At 40.6% G+C, this 15,844-nt stretch overlaps 2 protein-coding genes across 2 annotated transcripts; both read left to right on the forward strand.

Annotated features, from left to right (window-relative positions):
• The first annotated feature begins 79 nt into the window (after positions 1–79).
• On the forward strand, positions 80–4,457 carry LOC145478924 (uncharacterized). Its single transcript, XM_081457122.1, has one exon. The coding sequence runs from the start codon at positions 3,003–3,005 to the stop codon at positions 3,726–3,728; it is 726 nt and encodes a 241-aa protein (XP_081313248.1). The 5' UTR covers positions 80–3,002; the 3' UTR covers positions 3,729–4,457.
• A 4,657-nt stretch (positions 4,458–9,114) lies between these two features.
• On the forward strand, positions 9,115–11,133 carry LOC145469216 (uncharacterized). The gene has a single exon (XM_081452909.1). It carries the CDS (start codon positions 9,482–9,484, stop codon positions 10,223–10,225), a length of 744 nt encoding a protein of 247 aa, XP_081309035.1. The 5' UTR covers positions 9,115–9,481; the 3' UTR covers positions 10,226–11,133.
• The last annotated feature ends 4,711 nt before the right edge of the window (positions 11,134–15,844 follow it).

Consider the following 15,844-nt stretch of genomic DNA (forward strand, 5'->3'; position numbering starts at 1 on the left):
ATAGACACGCGCTATCCTCTCATAGAGAGAACCTTTCTTAATGCCAAGTTCATTACATTGAAAACGCCGGCTTCCTCAGTCATCCGATAGTCACGGAGTAAGCTCGTAATAAAAGGCTTTTGAAGGAGAATGAACAGGCCTGGACTTTTTCTCAAGATTCTACCGATCTCTTTTGCATCCGACTAATTAGACCGGTTCTATGGGCAGGCCGCCGGGCGGCAGCGCGGCAAGTGCCGCCAGCAATTAATTACTTTAAAGGGGCGGGATCTGCACAAGCCGAAAAGATGCATAATGCTGGCCACCAATGATGAGTGAAAATGACGGAGGGTAGCAGAAATACAAAAAAATCCTAGAATAAATAAAATGAAACTACCACCCTGAACAATATATCCTTGAGTGGGCATCTGCGAGTGTCAAGGAAATGAGAGACAGAGGAGTCAGCCTGTAAAAATGTAACCCACGTGGGCACTTCAGTCTCCCGCAAAGGCTAGCCCTGGAATCTAATCTACTCTTTTAAAGTTTGCTTCTCGTCGTTCGATTGATCGGCAATCCAGCAGGTTCGAGACTGTGTAGCAAGCGATTTCGTTGCGCCGATAGCAAGGCAGGCTGCTCATTATCGAGCGGGTCCCCTCCTTTACTATTTTTCCATCATATGACAAGCCCAATAGCTAAGCAGGACAGTAGCCCCACGAAGAGAAACGGCAATGTCGAAATGGCGCTTTAGCAAGTTTGACAAACCTGATGCCATCATCTGATAAAAAGATGAAAAAGGACTTTGGAAAGTGGGATGCCAAAAACCTTTAATCATCCAGTCACTTCCTGAACTAATTCTTACTTGCCCTGGTGAAATAGAATGTATTAACTTATTTCCGGCCACTTATTAGCCGGAAATATTGGTCTCGTGCCAAGCTCGTCTGATTTGTTAGGCTATTCTTAGTCTGCTCAGATCTGCGTAAAACATAAAAGCTTGGTCAGCGCTTTTTTTCTCTCTCAAGTAACAGCTCCCTAAAAATATGAAACAAAGGAACTTTTGTGTGGCTACAGACGACAAAACAGTCTATGAAAAAACTTAACGACGAACTCAAAATACATGTTATAAGACCTGGTTTAATTCAATGTGAAAGCAGTAGTGGAAGTTGCTCTCGGAGGGATATTTTCAGACTTGAGGTCTTAATCGAAGAGACTTCTGTAAAGAACAAATGAGCTACTCGGCCATGGACTGTAGGTATTGATCATGCGACGAATCATGAGGTCCATGAGTATACACTCTGTTAGACGATCACCTTCCCCCATGGGCGAAAGTGTCATGCGTGAAATACGTTCAATATGGCCGATGTTTACAGTGAAATGACTTGTTAGAAGCGACAGTTACTTGACCCGTTTTGGTTCAGTAAGAAGCTGATATAAAGCCATAAGGAACTTCGACGAAAACAGGCCTAACCAATTACTAATTAAAATTTACTATTTAGCGGTTCCAAAAAAACACTGATTATATTGCACTTCTGACAAATATTGATTCAACTGCGCGATTTACAAAATAAACAAAAAAAATGGTTTCTAAACTCCTTTTCAATCAGCAGCGGCCCAGTAAAAATGAACGATATTTCTGTACACAGACAGATAGGATATTACGGGGATATTATTGATTATTAAGAAGCTGGAACATTGAATAATACAGTTCAACAGTTTTCATTGGCTTAGCCGCTCCGCTTAGCCACTCAACTCTCCGCGCTGTCTCCGAACGCCTTTGTTTTGGGCCGCCTGGCTTCTAGGACAACTACAGGTTTCCAGTTTGATCTTCAAAATCTTTCTTTTGTTTCTTCGCATATGTTTTAACATGGAAGGGAAATTATTACTGTAGTTTAATGGCCCTTTCCTGGGATCCTGTTATGATTTTTACCTAATTACAGTCGTTCAGAGGCCTTCAATGGGAAGCCTGTTACTTCAGAGTAAACACTACTAATTAAGTTAGATTTTTTCTCTCTAGTTTTTGTCACTCATTTGTATTCATTCCGCTGAGACGTTGTTCAAGACAAAACTTCCAGAAATTCACTGCTAAGCTTTTTACTTTCACGTAGACATGACCATAAAATCTGTGGTATCTCTAAGGGTCGCGATCGTGGTCTTAAAAGCATACCAAACATATAAATAATCCTAAAAGTATGTCAATAGCTTGGTTTGAGTTGTTTGACTACTGCACTGTCGGTCTGTTTGTGTTTGCCATCTACTGTGCAGTTATGTACATTAATTTTCTGACACAGCACCATGATCAGCTGTTATATTGGCTCACTTAGTCGTACAAATAGTGGCTGTTTCAGTTTATAAAATAATAGGATTTGGTTGAGCGCCACAGGATATCGAGCAGTCGGGGGTAAGCGGCTACTGGAGCGGAAAGAGTGTGCAAATAATTCTGTTGAAAGAAGACAGGCGCTCGAAAGGACATATTTAGCCGAAGCAGTGCCAATTTTAGTCTAAGCATTCAAGGCAAATGTAGTCGGGCGACTTCTGTGACGCGAATTTTGAAAGTGATATTACCAAGTCTATCAGTTAAGCTGGGGTTTAATTTGGAGGCGTGATGTATGTGAACCATTAAACCGCACGCTTTCTGCTTTTGTTTTAATTTCGTTTCTTTGGTTAAAGAAGAAAAGTTGAACTTTGTAGCGCCCCATCGAATAGTTAAAACGTTAATTAAGAGCATCTAACCGGTTATCAAGGAGCGTTACAACCAACCGCATGTCCCTGGAGACGTAAATTAGCTTAGGGTGTGCTATTGTGACGTCATTCCGTCTAAGTGAAAGTTTCAATGGGGTCAGAGCTCGGGTCGGAACAAAACAAGTGCTTCAAAGGAAGTCATTTGAAATATGCATACCTCCACGTGTAATATCAGCCGATTTGATTACTATGACAGTGTTTTGCTCGACTGATTCTTGCTGCGATCCTGTTAGTGTTTGCGGTTGTCCTGTTTCTGAGTGCGCTTTACTTGAGCCACTCTGGCTATAGACATGACTAAGGAGAGGCGGACTCCTTCACCTGTTGAACAAGGATCGCATTTACACATGGCAATCAAGCTGTTGAAAGCGGAAAACGCGAATCTCGAGAAGATAATAATTTTGCTCAAGACCGAGAATCAAAACATGCAGCGTAAGATGAAGGAGCTTGAATATCAGAACGACAGATTTAAAATCACTCAAAATCAGCTAAAAGCCGAGTTAAAGAGGGAAAAGGAAATGGTACGATATTTGCACAATTTGAACAAGAAGTACGAGCGAACGCTTCAAAAGAAAGAAGCGGAGAGCAGACAGCTGCGGAAAGAAGCTAAAGAAGCTGAGTTGAGGAGTTTTAAAAGAGTCGACAGCAAAGACGTGAACAATAACGCAAAGGAAATTGGTAAAGAAACGGAAATCCGAAGACCGCAGCCACCGAAACGCTCGGACTCGTTCAAACGAAACAAGGACCTTGCAGCTATAAAAGACCAAGGGATGACAACTACTAGCAACCAAAATGCAAATTTAAAACCAAAGCAGCCGTCTCAAATCACGCCAGCCATCAAACAGTCGAACTCGAGCGATGATATAGCGTGCGAGTGGGAAGATGTAACGGACGTGCTGGGCTTTTTGAACGAGAAGGTCAATCAGTTTGAGCGGTTACTCCTGGAGACTGGAGGCTCGAGTAAGTCGGGCTCGGGTTCGGGATATTCTTCGTCGGATTCCATGACATCCACCAAGTAAAGTGTGTAAATAGTCGTTTGCTTTCAACTTATGTTTTGTTGCTAATTCTGCATTTGGAACACACATTTCGGCAACGTAGAGCAAAACGGGGCAAAATTGACGAAAGCTTTTTTTTTTTTTTTTTTACTTTAGGATTTTATATTTTGAGTTCGGAAAGTACAGTAAATTCGACTTTTGTTCAAAACAAATAACAATTGTTTTAAAGTGTGCTTGTATGTGACATGTTACTCCGACTGTCAAGAAACTTATTGACTCGCACTGGGGTAAAACATTTACTGATAACAGACGAAAAGGATACCTCTTGGAGGAAAAGATTGCATGAAAGGTCAAGATGATTTTTGCTGCGGTTGGCTACCAGTTTAAGAGTTAGGTTTCGTCACGTCTCGGTTGGAGAATCATTAACATATTTAGCACCATTGCAAAACGTGCTTGTTGACCTGAAATTAAAGGATTTTGCTGGATATTTATACTGATGCCGAATGACTGATTTGCAACTACGTGCTTAAAGGTTGTCGCATTCTATTGTAAATATGAACACAACGCGCGACAGAAAGGTTCGTATTGTGTAACGCAATCAAGTCGAAACACTGTGTCTATTTTTAGGAAGTAGCGAATGCTGCCTGCTTTGTATATTAGATTTTACGTAAGACATACAGGAGATAACATGATTATTAATCTCTGACGATATGATTTCTATTTTAGCTGTAGATTAAATCTCCACGGAATGTTCCTCGGGTCTGTTTGTGTTTGCTGGCTACCTAGTGCGTGTATATTGTAGTGTGTTTTGCAAATTTATGTTATGACTGAATGAGAATTTAAGGAATTTGTCTGGAGCCGAACAAAGTATTTGTTTGTTTTGCAGGCTACTCAGAATTGTTATTAACGCATCGTTCAAAGTCCATCACACATGCCAAGCTTCCCGTACAAATTTACATCCAAGTCAATTTGAAGCGCTGGTCACTTTTACATTAAAGGGAAAGCACTGCAGAATTCGTGCCTCTTTCATCTCAGTATGGGGCATGGGGGCTTTATTCATACGCTGTAACAACTGTAGCTCAAGGCCCGTGACTAAATGAGAGTTATTTTGTTCTCTTATCCATTTTTAAATCACACAATCTATTTATCTTTGGAGATTTAAAATTCAAAGAGAGGCACGAAACACGAGAAAAAAAGTGGCAGCAGCAAGCTTGTTTGTTGTTTAAAGGAGCATGAAACTCCATCTGATGTTAGAGACAAAATTCAAACTGTCGAAGGAAACCAATACTCAAACTAAATGAACAATTAGCAAAGTTACCTTAGAGCATTTTTAACTATTGCAAAAACTCTGCCTTAGAGATGTGTTCGCCTTAAAGTTAATTAAGGTTTATAGTTTCCATTCTCTAGCCATGCCAGTAAGTAACTTTACTGATTACGTGTCAAATACATCTAAAACGATAGGCGTTAATTGGAGATTCATAATCTGCTTTCAGATTTCCATAATCCATATTGTTTAGTTTTCTTACTCGCTAGAACAAGAAAACACTTAGAATCAGAGTTTCTATCAACGTAAGTTGCCGATCTAATCCTAAAGTTTACGTAGTGCAACGATACTAACTTTCTGAAACGAGATCTAGAAAACATGGCCAATCCGGACGACTCTGTTTCATTTTTTTTTTACGTGGATTCTTCAAGCTGAAATCTAAGATGAGGGGTTTCTTTCTATAAATGGAACCAAGATCGAATCTTCAATTTCAAAATTTGTACTAAATTTAGATAATGGGAACACTTTGTACTTATGCAACTGACGCACGAACTGCAGAACCCACTTACGCAGATTGGCTTAAACGTTTTCCTTTCTCACTAATACAATCATCCAATTAGTTCTTTTGATTTGCTGGTTATATTAGTAAAATGACGAAAAAAAATAGGAGAGAAGCGATTTTCTAACTAAAGCCACCATAAGTTTAATTGCGAGTGTGATGATGACGAGCGATCGAAAGATCCGCTTGGTAACCTTTCAGGCAAATGATAGTATTACAAGCTGCATGTCAAGTTGGCTGTTTCGCTTTTTGGAGTCAGCTACCGAGGAAGTTATTTAGCCAACTTCCCGGTTCCATTTTTGCCTTTCTTCCAAAGTGACCCATCAGATTAAATATATGGATTTTTTTCAAACCACCTGGCATGAAATCTGTTAAGCTCTTTGTTCAAAGCATGAACTGACGACAACGGATAATAAGATTTGCATCCACTGAGGAAATACTTCGCTCTCGATTTCCTTCCAGCCCTGCTTTCCCGGCTTATTACAAGTTAGAACGCAGGCCAGGAATCACCTCCCATGAGATGTTTATACTTCCTGATGCTGAACATCATAGAAGGCGATTAAAAGACGCCAAAATACAAATGACGAGTCTGTTAACACGATAAGAAACCTAAGAGTTTCGAATGATACCAACATAAACAAACAAAAAGTTCAACCCAATCCACCAGTGCCCGTTAAAAAGCGCTCCAGTGGGAGGTTATCTTGCATGTGCACTGAGAGCAAAAATCGGTGTGAGAGCAGGATCAGCAAACATTGTAACAAGCGTATCAAGCGTTCCGCATTTTGGACACGTAAAAACTTAGGCGAGAGAAAAAAAAATAGGGGAGAAGTAGTGTCCAGAATACGGAAAGTTCTGATTTTCAGACGAGAAATAAGTATAGGAATCATTACCAGAGAGAACGCTTGGAAGCAACGAAAGAACAAGCCAGAATACAATGGAATACAAGAACCCGAGTTTAGTAGTGCTATATTTTTATTAATCTTCTTTTTTTACCATTTTTAGATTTAAGGAACCGTTCATTTTTTATGAAGGAGGTGGGGGCTGGTGGGATTTGGGAAGCACCATTTATAAATCGCATGACCCCCCTCAGCTTACCAATTTTTTCACATGCCCCCCCCCCCCCTTATAGCAGTCATTTTTTGGGATGACCCCCCCAAAAAAAAATTAAACAAACAATTTTTAGATTTCAACTTTTTTAATATTTCTCTATTATCACCCCTACTTCACGTTATTGTGCTCACTATGAAGACAATATTTACAATCCCTATACTACAGAGAGCTGTTGTTTAAAAAACAAATCAAAAGAAATAGAAGTCAATTTCGGATCTCCTAGTTATGGCTCGCCCTGAGCGTGTGGCGTTTGGCCTCTCATTGGCATCTTCCTCATCTGAATTGATGAATGCAAGAATGACGTCACCAGAGTCATCTTCTCCCCCAGAGTCAATGGCATCACTGTCATACGCATCATTGTCACTTTCATCCGTTTCACTGCTGTCAGCACTTGCTCTGTTGTCATTTTGTGTCAATGTCCTGGCATTTCTCAGTGTTGGTTGGCCAGCTCTGAGAGGACTCTTCTGCTGCAAGCATGAATGTCTTACAAATGCCTTTACTTTCTCACTCTTGCTGCTTTTCAAATGCTGCTTCAGTCCGTGGTGGTTCAAGTACTTGTTTAGTTCTGGAACACGTAGCTTTTTAAGCTTGGTTAGATCTTCGCACAACTCCGTCCAAGGATAATCCTAGTATGATTTATCTTTTGCGTCCCTACTTAACTTTGCCTTTTCTTCTGCTCTCTTTTTCCTTTTAAATTCCAGCACTTCAAGATGCTGAAGATAATCCACCACAAACTTTGATTTGACAATAAACTTATCTGCAAATAGAGCAACGCTCTCTGGGTGAGAGCACAGAGCAATGGTGGAAAAGTTGAATGTCATATTGAAAGATGTAAAGGAACACGATTCCACCCTCTTTCAGTCCAATGGGCTTGCTTTAAAGTAGGGCGAAGAATTTGCCCACAGTTTTAATGTAAAACAGATTAAATGTATAGAAGCTAAGTTGACGAAGGTCACGCAGGACATGGAAGCACTAGAAAATAAGAAGAGCAATTATAACAGCATATTCAAGGGCATACTCAAACAGCTCATCAACAAAAGGAGAAGGAAAAAAGAAAACCGCAGAAAGTCAAATGAAAGAAAGAGGAAGCGAACTGAAAATAACGTCCAACGAGTTTATGGAATCTGTGTTGGAAACCCGCTAGGAAATGATCTTCCACAATGCCTTGTGTACCCTCCTAGAACGGCCGTCCCGGAAGAGTGTATTAAAGTTGAGGATGTTTCCGCGTCGTTATTTAGAAGAGATGGGCCATATATCGCACAGCTCTTGGAAGGGAATTATTTCACCAATGCTGCAAGAAGCACAATCACTACCAACCTTGAGCAGGAAGTCAGAGATTATATTTACACCTTCATGTGCCCTGAAGAGAACACTCTAATCGAAAGCATTGCTGCTTCTTGCAGCATTGGTGAAAGAGACTCCCATAGCAGCGCAAGCGGCGACGAAGAATTCGACGACAGCGAAGATGAAGATGAGTGCCAGTGAAAGTTGCATTTGAAAATAACAGTGTTAAATACTTCTTTTCAGTAGCTACAAATGGTTTTTGTCGCCAAACGTTTTTTTAAAGCAGAAGCAAAGTTTGTAATAAATTTGTATCCTGCCTTCTATGTTTATTCTATAACAATTTATTTGATATTCAAACATTATGCCATTTTAAAGTTTTACTAAAATATTTCACGTGACCCCCCCTTTTTCCCTTATTTTTTTGGGATGGCCTCCCCTCAAAAGCCATTTTTTTTCGCATGGCCTCCCCCCAAATCCCACCAGCCCCCCCCCCCCCCACCTTATAAAAAATGAACGGTCCCTAAGACAATGTGTTAATTTCCTTCTCGATCAGTAAGCCATTTCGAAAAAAAAAACATGGAAAATTATTTGTTTATATTAGTTTGTTTCAGACTTCATCTTAGAATTGATTTTATGACTGAGTATGTTGCCTAGTTGTTGTTCAGTTGGCAACTCTTGAATCTATAAAGCCCTGGCCAAACGCCTCGAGTGGTCATTAGTAGCCGTAAGTTGAACTTGCTTAGAGACTATATCCTGTATTTTATTGTCTAGTAGGTTGCTTTGACAACGAATGGATGTCACTCAACTTGCGTTGACTTGATTTGGGTGGCCAAACGGGGAAAAAAGTTGCGTCGACTTGCGTGCAAATTTGATCCCGACCGAGGAGGGCGCAAATCATCGCAAGTGCACGCAAGTCTTGGCCAAACAGAGTCGCAAGTAGACCCAAGTTTTCAACTTGCGACTACTTGTGACTCCGTTTGGCCAAGGCTTAAGAAGCCTATTATTTCCTAGCACTGTGAGATCGACGTATTGTTGAAATGAGAGTCGAAATTTCTTGGCGCGAAAACGCAATAGAATGGGCCATTTCCGCGTTCCCTTGTGCCTCTCTCAAAACGAGTCTTCGTGCAAGTATGAAAATGAGTTTGATTTGCATGAAAACAAATGAACCCGTAGGGGAACACGTTTTAATAAGAATGTTTTGCAAGAAGACTATTTTCGACACAGAGGCAAAAGGCAGCTCGAAAATGACCTCTTTTTTAAAAAGAACTTCCCAGAAAATAAAATAGTGAAGGGGAACAGGCGGGACGGCCGGTGAACCTTGCGAATAAAGGGAGCAAAAATTCTACGAGAGATAGGAGATGAACGGAAGGGAAGTGGAATCCTACGTTGTTATGCCGCGCGCAACGTGGATAGGAGTTAATGAATAACTTAAAAATCGAAATTCCGTGACTGTGTCGAATTTCAAACACGTATTCTGCCATCTCTGTAAAACTTGTATCTCTGGCGATCGCTGCTGCTTGCCGCGCCGTGGTCTGGAATATAACAGTTAATTATTCACATATGGATGATCACCTGGAGTCTCTTAGAACTGAGAACAAAAAGCTACGAGGTAAACACAATGAACTGGAGTCGAATCTGACTGAGGAGAAAGAAATGGTCAGGTATTTGCATGGCGTGATAAAGAATTACCAACAGCTGCTGAAGATACCTGAAACGACGCGACATCTTAAGAGTGCATCTCTCAAGAAAGTACGTCGATCTCACAGTGCTAGACGCTTAGCTTGTCAGGAAGATGTGGAGGAAATTTTCGTGAAGAATTTGGTCAGTGAAATGAGTAATGTTCGTACGCCGGAAAGGAAGGAAGAAGATAACGAGCAGTTCGTGCCAAATGATAATGACCGATGCGTGGTTCTAGACACGTCCGACTGTGAAAATAACGACAGAATCAATAACAACAGCCAAGTATCTGAAAAAGCCTTATCAGCCATCGATCACGAGAAAGCAGAACTTTCTCCAGACACAAACAAGACGTTCTGGGAAGTTAAGGGTCAGCGAAGTTGCGGTCCCCGACGAAATACAAGCATTTCTTTAGAGAAAATATGTACTGAAAGAGACACAGTTTTAAATCATTGCGATAGAGAGCGCATTCTACAAGAAATGACACATACATTGGACTCCATGATGGCGAAAGCAACTGTACTCGAGAAAAGTTTAAAACAAAAGGACAAACATTTGAAAAAAATGGAGCGAAGGTTCGAATACTTGGAAAGCATAGCGTTAGGGGAAGAATCTGAATGGCTGTAACTCTACACTGAATACTTTGCGTGACCGTTACCAGCTGCAGCATGGGTTATGCATTATGGCCAAAGAAGGAAGTAAACTGTGCGTCACGTCTCTGCGGTGAGCCATAACTTTTGGAAGTAACGAGCCTACGGTTACTTTCGGAGGGTCCGGCGCAACTATTAGGGGGTCGTTTGTACTTTCGGGTAGCTATTCATAAAATAAAAAGATTTTTTTTAATATACAGTGAACTTAAAACTGAGGAAAAGTGTAAATAAAAGTAGTTTCAGTATATAGCTGGTTTTCACATGACGTCACTAAAATTCGAACTTCAAAACTATTGATCTTCCTGAGATTTTACTTTAATGATGTATAAGAGCGGCTGAAAACTAATATTCATACAACAGATGTTTCTGTTGGTTTCCGGCCGCTATGTTGGTGCCCATACGGATGGGCACCAGCATGGCGTCTCCATACAAATCTCTGTAAATTTGGGTAAAAAATTTCTTCGCATATCTCGCATAAGAAAAATTGCTGTGACCAGAATTTTGGCGAAAGTCTTTGCATATTTACCTTCTTTCATTTCCCAGATTCTGGACTTTATCTATTGACCGGTTTTAATTTTTATTCTGATCTATTTTGAATTGCGTGACACACAGTTTCACCACACGCAATTGTGAAAGATGATTTGACCCTCATGGCGATATTATAAAGTAGCTAAGGTAATTAACTGACGGATTGTCGTGTTAAAAATAGCATTAAAATTAAATAAAAGCTCTTTTTTGGGGTAAAAAAAGGTAATATTTTTAATCTAATTTTAGAGGGTAGTGATACTGCGAGGCTATTTTAGGAAAGACACCAGATTGGTCAAATTAATACATGACGTAATATCATTTAAGGCTTGGTTTTGTTAATCAAATATGCAAAAAAAAAAAAAAATGCACCTCGATTTTCGGAGCGCAGTCTGTAAGGAAAGGGGAAGAAAAATTTTAACTGTCCGGCGCTTTGAAAGAGCTTTCCAAAGAGATCTTTTTCGCTTTAATCCTTTCAGTACTTTTCAGGAAACCAATTTCGACCGTGTTAGAATGCAATTCCTGTCAGCAACCATGGAGCCTCATATTCTCATGAACAGGAATGGCAAGATTTATTTTTAGGGCTTTCCACAAGCTGCTCGGCAACGTTTTGGCAACTTCCTTGTATTTCGAGCAACTTTTCGTTTCGAGCAACTTTTTACATTTTGAGCCATTTCTAGTTTTCTATCATTTCTGAAAAATCGGAGCAGCGTTTGGTGCTTCAATTGGCCTTGCTTCCATATTTTACAATGTTTTAGTAGACAATTTATTAATTTCCTGTGAAAAAGAAGCCAGATCCCCCTCAACCCCCCCCCCCCCCCACCCTCCCTGGGGCAGATGATGGGTACTAAATGTATGCAGCCGGGCTGCTAGGTCAGCGGGGTTTTCTAAAAATTCAAAATGGCGGACGAAGATCCACACTCGACTGAATCGAGTGTCTCAGGTGAAGAATTTTTGCAAAATTAATATTAATATTATGTGTGGTCTTACTCATACATTTTGGGGGCTTAATTGAGGACTACGTTATTTAGCAACGTAAGTTATGCCGCAAAATTGTGGAAAGCCCTACTTATTTTCGAAGTAAACAGCACATAGAAGATAATTTTCCTATCCAGCGCTTTGAAAATGATTTCCAGATAGACATTCTGCATTGCAAACAGTGCAGTAGTTCAAAACAACCTGAGTTTTTTTTCTCTTAACGCGGTAGACTTTCAATTTCGAATTCATATGGACGCGACCCGCTGACCGTTGTGCATTCTCTACGCAATCATGGGACCGAGACTAAAAGTAACTTTCACAATGGGACGCGATGTTTAGAATAGATTTTTAAAATGATCACAAGGAAACGGGGATGTGCTCTGTTAGATCATCGTCTACGGATTGGTGTCCCACATTCTTTTTCAGTTACAAACTATCAGTCTATCAGTCCACTTAGGACAACTAAGCCGCTTTCAGTCATTGTCTCAATTAGCAATAGATCGTCTCTGTGTGTTGATGGAGGAGCCGAGTCATCAGACAAATAAAGCTGAGCATAATTGGTGTCAGGCTGCTGGTTGTCTTCTCCCAAAATCATGCAGGGAGTATGAGCCAAGACTGTGACCAGATGCCATCAGTCGAAGGATATGCAGGGTCAAATCTGGACTAAATTATGAGTCTAATTTACGGACATGGCTTTGCTTTATATACCGGACCCCCTGACACGACTTGACGAGCATTTCTTTTCTCGCCGATCATGTATTCCTGTGCCTTTGTCTCTTTTTGGCATCGCACAATAGGCAATTAGCGTTTCACATCCTCTCTTGTTCTCCATTGTTGAACTCAAACAAAGCGATACCATGATACCGTACCTGTAGCCTGCGTGCGAGTGCTTTGCTTCAGCGTCAGAGCAGCTAAATAGAGCGAGGAAATCGCCTGAGTGGGGAGAAAAGAAAGTTGAGACATTATCGAGAACTTTCCGCATACTGTTTGCGACTGCGTTCGCCGTGCCGCTGCCCTAATCAAGGACTCGCGAAATTGCGTTGTCGGCATTTTCTCACTTCTTAAAATAAGCAACTGGCAATCCGTTGTAATCGCAAACAAAGGAGATGCCCCGATACCGCGCACTGCTCAAGTAAAAACCACGCCACTAGTCTCATCGCAAATCCAGATCTTCATCATGTCTAGCATCATGTGGTTTTGGTATTTGGGTTGGTCCTTCACCACTTTAGCACTGATTGGAAATGGCCTCGTGATCTTCCTTGTAATCTCCAAACGGATTCCGCGCACTACGACGAACTGGCTCATTGTGTCGCTTGCAGTTGCAGATTTTTGTTCTGCGCTGACCTTCTTACCACCCATGTTTATCGCGAACTTTTACTACATGATAGATCTTAGCCATGCTGGTTTGTGGTACAAGATATGCTATACCTTTATGTACTGCTCTACCGCGAACCTGTGTGTTCTAACAGCGGATCGCTTTGTTGCCGTAGTCAAACCGCTGAAGTATGCCTCTTTGATGGAAAGGAGAAGCCCGAGTCTGCTGATTTGTATGCCGTGGCTTACTCCATTGATATTCTTCACCCTGCCGTCTGCTTTTTCTTACCAAGGAAATGAGTCATTCACCGCGACATTTGAGATCAACAGAGTTTTTATGTTTCAAGTTATTCCCTCCATAGTCTTTGTGTTGGTCACTTGCATTCTGATTTACATCGCCAACAAGCTTCAGCGCCAAACCGCTACACTCGAAGCTCAAGTTCGCTATAATTATGCTTTTCCAAAGATCAATGTCATCAAGAAGACGCGACATCCCGAGAGGAGAGCAGCAGCCATGACCATTTTGATTATTACGCTGTTCAATGTCACTTACGCCGGAGGAAATTACATTTGTTACTGCTTTATAACCACAACATGCGTTGTTCCTCACACATTGTATAGGGCAATTCATCTTATGTTTATCATCAATGTTGCAGCAAATCCAATTGCATACGCCTTTCTAAAAAAGGACATTAGGAAGGCTATTCTCAGATTATTCATTTACAACTACAACTAAAGCCATTTGCTCCACCCTTATGAGAGATTCTCATGGCCACTTTCCTTAATCAAGCCATAACATGACTGTTCATAAACTCAAGTGAACGGTTAACGACTCGCACACCAGTAAAGCGGAGAAAACTTTGATATTGACTAGAGAGGGGTCATTTTGTGGATCATTGGAACATATTCGTTGTGCACAGGCGTTCTTGTTTAATACACATGTTAGTCATGTTCGACGTCTTATTTCTTAATCTCCTTCTGCGTGGAGCTGACCGTTACACTGCCATCGCAATTAACAGTGAGAATTTGCAAAGCAAAGTTTCCATGCTTTTCTTTTAAAAAAAAAAAAAAAAAAAAAAAACAGGAACTGAAGATCAAAGACGTAACTATCTCATCTTTATGATTCTTTTACCATGTTAGATTGTTAAAAATGGAGATTTCATGACAACTTATTTTCTACGAGCTTTCGTTAACGTTTTGTAATTATGCGGTTTTACAGTGAAAAGCATTCGCTGTTTCATTAGCTATTGTAATAGAGACGCTTTCATCTTTTTTGCCTATTTTTCATACTTCAAAGTAGTTGTGAACCTTACCATTCAAGAGGAATAATTAGCTACACAATACAATTTTTTAACTCGATTTTTTACATCATTAGTTTCGATGCACCGCAGCTTTTCTGGCCATTAGACTTTATTGTTAAGATTTACCAGTGTTTAAGTTTAAAGTAAAATTAAAATCAAAAGTGTAGGGAAAATAAACAGTTTTTTTTGTCAAGTAGAATCCGTTTACCTTTATGTTTTAATTAGAAGAACTATTTCAGTTGAACGTTCACAAAAGCGAAGTGAGAAACGTAAATAAATGTTTACCTTTGGCGCGCGCGTTTATCGAGACTGGATCAATTTATCAGCTAGATTAGAAAGACTACGAGAAGTCCGTCTTTCCCTTAGTCCGTCCGGCGAGACGTGAGAGAAAAACCGCGAGAGAAAAATATGGCCGTTAGAAATCCTTTGGGGAGAAGCGCGCGACTTTCGCGCGCTTCTCACCCCCACGATTTTCCTCGAGGTTTTCTTTCACGCATGACGGACTGAGCGAAAGAGGGACTACAGGTTGTCTACAGGTTAGAAAGAACCATAACAAGAAGTATTATATTGAACTAGGAAGTTCTGTCCGTATTAGAGAAATGTGTTTCGAGATCTTTTTTTTTTTCGCGAAAAAAAGAACTCGACCAATATTTCTCCAAACGCCAAGAAGCGGCCGTCATTTTGTCAACAAGCGCACACTGCTACGCTACTCACTAGCTATCGCAGAATAGATAAATAGTGGCGGAGCCAATCAGAGAACGGCATTCGTGATACGACGCTAGTAGATTTATACTAATACGCGATAGAAATCTCAAAAAAAATCAGCGCGCGTATTTTCTTTGGGCTATTTTCTAATAGGATAATTTTACTTCTCTTTTAAATTTTATTTTCTACACGGCCCCGCAAGTTTGCAGCTTTACTCCTCACCGTGTTTAAATAAAGTTTATTGTATTGTATTGCTGTGTCATATCCGGCTATTGTGGTATCTTGAAGAGAAACCCATGTTCACCAGCCTCACCTGTGTAGTTGTTGACAAGTGTCATGCCATTGCTTCACACACTTATTTCACACCCCCGCTTTCTTTCGACAGTCTCATTATTATTTCTTGACGTTACCTGGGTTGTCTTTATGATTTTCTGGTGCCGATGTGAACAGTGCAGAGACGAAGCCGTTAGCCGGTGCGCAGTACTCTCGTTGCTGCGGCCAGTCGTAAGCGCATCGAGTAAAAAGACCTTCTGTGGATCAATTCGACAATAAACCTGCGTAACACAGCCCCAAGATTGAGGAGATTTTACTATCATTCAACAAATTATCAGTCAAACAGGATTCATTTTGAAAATTTGATAGTCTAATCTGAGGATGATTGCTCAAAATGTACGGAACTGAGCGACCTGAATTGCGAAGACGGATCTGTCAATCATGTCCTTGTCTCAGTCAGACAAATAGCAACAGCTATCAACCATTTTATTTTGCCAGAT

This window comes from Orbicella franksi, chromosome 2 (assembly GCF_964199315.1).
Source record: "Orbicella franksi chromosome 2, jaOrbFran1.1, whole genome shotgun sequence".
Lineage (NCBI taxonomy): Eukaryota > Metazoa > Cnidaria > Anthozoa > Scleractinia > Merulinidae > Orbicella > Orbicella franksi.